This window comes from Paramacrobiotus metropolitanus, unplaced genomic scaffold (assembly GCF_019649055.1).
Source record: "Paramacrobiotus metropolitanus isolate TYO unplaced genomic scaffold, Prichtersi_v1.0 Parri_scaffold0000028, whole genome shotgun sequence".
Taxonomy (NCBI): domain Eukaryota; kingdom Metazoa; phylum Tardigrada; class Eutardigrada; order Parachela; family Macrobiotidae; genus Paramacrobiotus; species Paramacrobiotus metropolitanus.
Window position 1 is genome coordinate 489,095 of NW_026570248.1, and position 5,255 is coordinate 494,349.

Consider the following 5,255-nt stretch of genomic DNA (forward strand, 5'->3'; position numbering starts at 1 on the left):
TTCAGCACTTGTACGAATGGTATTGTCGCTGTTACAAATTACTGTAACTAATCCACAGTTGATTATCCTGGTTTTGAATAGCCAGTGAACATTACAGGAGACTACACGCTACAACTGCACTGCATGCTACAGGAGATTGGTTGCAAGAACTTTGTCTTTTTCGTTTCTTATTTACTAATCGATGGTTTCAATGAAGTGAAAAGTTTGAATAAGTGCTTATGAGCCTTTCGAGGCTTGGTTTCATATAGTTTATGAAAACGCGGTCATATTTTCTTTGGAAAAGCTAGTAGTTTATGAAAACGCTGTTATAACTTTTGGAAAAGCTAGCATGTTTGCTTGCTATTAGCAGCGACAGCGCCGACAGCATTTATACCGATTACCCAAACCATGTCACTTATGTATTAAGGAATCAGATCAGGCTCTGGACTTAGCAGCCACCTATAGCTATTCTTAACACAAATTGCAAAACAGTTTGGCATAATTGTCAAGAGCATTTTCAAAAGAAGTAGGATTTTTCTTTTTATGATTTTCTTTATTCTGCCGTTCTCCTCACGCCGATGGCAGATCTAGACCAGACGCGACGACCCGTGAACCAGACATGAAATCGCGGTTTCAGTGAGATGACTGCGCTTATGAACGGGACTTGTACAATTTGCACCATCACAAAGCATCCCGTACTTATTAGTTTTGATAATATTATTTCTAATATTATTTCTATTTTGATTTAGTCCAGTTGTAGAATTTAACCTTTATAAGTAGGCTGCTACGCACACACAGGAGTATTAAAGCGCATGTACGTCAGAAACCGAAAACTGTGGTTGTTTTACTGAGTAGACTTCAACGCGGTGACCTTTGCGGTTTTAAAAACTGATTGCAGGGCTGGCATGGACGCAGGACGGCATTTTATCTTGAAAACTCCTTTGAAACGTTTCTTACTCGGAAATCGTAATAGGTAGGCACGGGAATGGGATTGACCATGATTAAATGCGGAGAATTTTTTGAACGAAGTCTTTCTGTTTCTGTGCAGTGGGTATGCAGTCGTAAGGCAATGCAAGTCTTGGGCAATGCCGTGTTGAGTCTTGCTCTTCATTCGTACTCTTGGACTATGGTATAGCTCACTAACTGCCCTATGATCTGTCTGTGACTGCTGTTGGAATACCGTTTAGCTTTGGGATACAGCATCCTAGAGTACGTAGCTGGTACGATCATGGTATAACGGCAATGGTCCATCACAAGTTCGCAATGGTAAGTATTTTGTTTTGAACATCTACAGCTATGAAAATCAGAAATAAAAACTACTACACTACAGCACTAAGTTCCTGGATTTTTAGTAGACGTGTGCACGTTCGTCGTAGCAAAATAAACTTCTGGACAAAGTCACGTTCACTTCATTATGCTAAAATTAGAAACTATATCAAGGAATTCAGCCGGTTCATGTGTTTTTCCCAAATGCCCAAGATGCTGGCAGCGGCTTACTACTTGTTAGATCATTGCAAACAGCAACTAATTAATATCGTGCAAAATATAATATGCAACTGCGCTACCAAACACCGAGGCTGTAAAGCTCGTTCATTACATCAGGGATCTCAAAAATTTCCCTGCATTATAGTTTATAGCTAATTCTAGTTGATACTAAGATTCTTTACGAAAGGTCACCGGCGAAAAACTGAGTTACAGCAACCAGTGGCAGTAAGCGATGCATGGGCTATACACGTAAGGTAATGTGGACGACAATTACAGAGATAAATGTTTCTGAAATATTTCAAGTATATGGGCAGGACACAATTTCTGGACACAGTCACTCAATTCAACTACATTCCAGACTCAATTGAAAATTCGAGTGCCTACCAATTTTTGCGGAGAGCATAGTTTTGGTCACATCCGTCGATACAGACCAAGTTCATAACACGAGGCTTGTGCTTTAAAAGAAACGTGAACTGTTATTGTTCCAGCACGGACGTTGATCATCAGAAGTACCCAGGACTCATTATTCCGGTAATTTTGAGATGCTGATATCGATGTCGCTCATATTTGTCACATGACGCGACCATAAATCAGAAACCAGGAAAAAAGGAAATAAAACATGACGTACAGAACTATATACACATTGGCGCATCGAAAAATTAAGAACCAACAACCGAAATCAAACGTGTATTTTTCTGTTATGGTGGTAGAACTTCGCCTGTTAAGGAACCTAACGAAGAAGTAAAAGAAGATGCAAACATTATTCAACAAGACGTGGAAGCAAAGGATACAGTCAGGCTGTCCATTCCAATCAGTTCAGCATGCAGTTTTTCGCTGAGATTTCCATAAATGGATCAGTGACTGCGCAACTGGGCCACGGTACAGTCTACGTGGCTGCGGTGCTGATGGTGGCCGCTTCCGGTGGCGGAGATTCGGGTGAGATCTGCTCGGTATCCGCCGATGTTGTCTGCGCGGGTGCAGCACTGCTGCTGGCTTCAGCGTCCCCAGCCGCGCTGGTAGATGGCTCATTGTCGGTCTTTTCTGCTGTCGCTGGCGCGGCGGTAGTGGTGCCAGTGGTCGGTGTGTTGCCGTTACTCGGTGCCACCGAGGCAAGGAATGAGACGACTTTTCCATCCGCTGTTTTCTGCTGGATGAGGAATTTCTGCCCGGCAGTGGCCGTTACAGGCAAAGTGGCTGTAACGGGTTTGGCTGTCGGAGTTGCCACTTTCTGGGCTAAAAAGTAGAAACCAATACTCCGTCAAAACCTTCAAACCGCTTAAAAACCGCAACGATCTAAGTTATCATACAGTGCAGCGCAAAGCAAACCGCTGAAATAAAACAAAGCAGCACATACAATTACACACCCAAAGGTGTCAACAGTAGCAGGAGATACCACAAATATTTAACGCTCAAAACTTAACAGAAAAAATTGTAATTTGATGCTATTAAACCAGCCACTAAAAACCAAACAAAAAACCATATTATTGTATTAATTTGATAATAAAAGAAGGCAAAGGATTTTCGAGCTATTTCTCTGTGACTGCATCGTCCCAATTTGTTTTCAAGGGAAATGCTCTTTTGTCGAAGCTCATTTCAATGGACGTCGACGAAGAATTAGGCGAAAATTTACCTGATGTTGGTGTTGCCGTCTTCGGCGCGGCAGTGGCTGTTGGAGTGTTTTTGGCGGTGGCCGCCAGTGAGCGTGCTGGAGTGGGTTTAGCTGCTGGTCGCACGGGGAACTTGTTAGCGGCAAGAGGTCTGTTGGCTTCGCTTAGGGCCGACGGATTGACGCCGTGCGCCTGCAAAATTCACATCTTCCCGTCAATATTCCACTAGAGAATCTTTAAATAGTTTCCTTCATTACTGGCGTCCACCGTCTACGTGTCTTACTAATCAACAACGGCAATTGACATTTAACAGTGCAATCCATTTAAGTGCTCATTATTTACCATGGCGTCGGCTAACATTGGGACGAGAGACTGTGGAATGTTAGTGGAGATCTTCGACTGTTCCAGTCTGCTCTGAAAAAAAGAAAACGGCAGATGAGAATATATTCATGCCATAAACAGCCCAAACATCGTACCAAGCAGTGGTTTCCGCAGACTACACACTTCATGTCCCCATTCATTAAGGAAACATGGTTTAAGACTTTAAGCATCCCAAAATACAAGTACAGTACGTACGTACATACATTGACTGATAACATAACACGCAAATTAAAATAACGGCCAACAGGAAACAGTCAACAAGAAATTACTGCTTTCTCGTTAAATTCCTGATTTTCACGTCAAATTCGCAATATGAATGAGTTATGTCTTATGATACGAGAACTATGGAGTGCGCACTGCGGACTACTTTCACATTTCACTATACCGTCAACCAAGTACTTACTATAGTGTGAGAATAGTTCTAGCTATAGTAAGTTCTTGCGTCAACATTAGAGCAGCCTGTAAGCTGCATTCCGAACACTACATATCATAGTTTTACAATTCTATTTACCGTATTAAGATTTAAGAGACAAGAAAGTAGGTACTGCGGACAGCAACCCACATTTACCATTTTAATGCACATCTCAGTTCGCTCCTGCTTCAGCTTGAAGATCTCGGACTCCAGTTCTTCGCTAGTTCGCTCGTCTAGTTGCGCAATCTCTTCTTCCAGTCATACTTTGCGTCAGCAGTCGCTCCAGTCGCGGCCTCGTCAGCAGCTGCTGCTGGGATCAAATAAACTTGTAGTACATTTATACTACAATACACAGTACCAATTTTAACTTTTATGATATCAAAATTATTATCAAATTTTCGCTTCAAATGCGGAGAGTCGGAGACGATGCACACGATCGGTTACCGTGTTACATAGTTGTACCAAACAGCCTGCTCAAGGTGGGCAACTAAGTGACCCCACTGCTATTACGTACGTAATTACAGTGACTAATAAAAATTAGGAAATGGCTGTTGCCTCAACTTGACTGTTGTTAACCCCCTACACCCTTTGACTATTGTCACTCCTTACCACACGCCCTTTTGGCTATTGCCACCACCTTTCAAATTTTGCAACTAGTTGCTCTTTTTCAATTCGGTTCCTGCCACCACCGGCAGGAAAGGCGCCAAGCGAAGCTTATCGCATCGCTGAATGCTGCACGTGTTTTTTTGACATTAAACTTAGCATCTTCAGGATTTTTTGCTAAAACGTTCCAGAGCAAATGCGATCGCGATAAGTCCACAATTATGACCATCCCTGTGCTGCTGCACGTGCGAAAAAAGAATTCCATTGTCCTCGCTTCCGGTTGATCTTAGCACTTAATCGGTGGTGCTGATACAAGTGGTACCGAGGGTTTCGCCGGCAGCGCCGAGTCATAAACATATTGCTGCCCCTCTTTCCGCACTGACAAGTGACAGCACCCAGTGGTCCCTGGCAGCTTTCTTACCCGTCGGTGGTTCACAATCCGCATTCCTGTGTCTTATAAGAAATGACCAAGGAGTGGCAATAGTCGAAGGGGGTGCGAGTGGGTGACAATAGTCGCACCCTAAAAATAATACTTCTACTGTCAAATACATATTACGAGTTAGTACTTAATACAGTACGCGTACTTCTGTAGTACTAATAATTACAGCAATAATTTAACACAAAAAATTGTGATGAAACAAAAAAGTATTATACAACACCAACAGTCACAGTAGATCTTAACACTGAAAACATTTGAAATTTAAAGCGCCGTCCGCACGAGAGATGCCGTGTTGCCTCATTGCAGGTTTCGATGCGGTCCGCTTGAGCAAAGATTTTCCGTGGCCCAT

General features: G+C 42.7%; 1 protein-coding gene across 1 annotated transcript; it reads right to left on the reverse strand.

Annotated features, from left to right (window-relative positions):
• Positions 1-1,970: 1,970 nt before the first annotated feature.
• Positions 1,971-4,074, reverse strand: LOC129588163 (transcriptional regulatory protein AlgP-like). The gene is made up of 4 exons (XM_055482286.1): positions 4,021-4,074; positions 3,414-3,485; positions 3,095-3,263; positions 1,971-2,697 (listed from the first exon to the last, which is right to left on the reverse strand). The coding sequence occupies exons 1-4, from the start codon at positions 4,033-4,035 to the stop codon at positions 2,351-2,353; spliced, it is 603 nt and encodes a 200-aa protein (XP_055338261.1). The 5' UTR covers positions 4,036-4,074; the 3' UTR covers positions 1,971-2,350.
• Positions 4,075-5,255: the final 1,181 nt, after the last annotated feature.

Excerpts from the sequence above, each read along its gene's own strand:
- LOC129588163 (XM_055482286.1), bottom strand. Across the intron at positions 3,264-3,413 it reads CAATGTTAGCCGACGCCATG|GCGCACGGCGTCAATCCGTC; the intron begins GTAAATAATGAG and ends TGAATTTTGCAG. Across the intron at positions 2,698-3,094 it reads GACGGCAACACCAACATCAG|CCCAGAAAGTGGCAACTCCG; the intron begins GTAAATTTTCGC and ends TCTACTTTTTAG.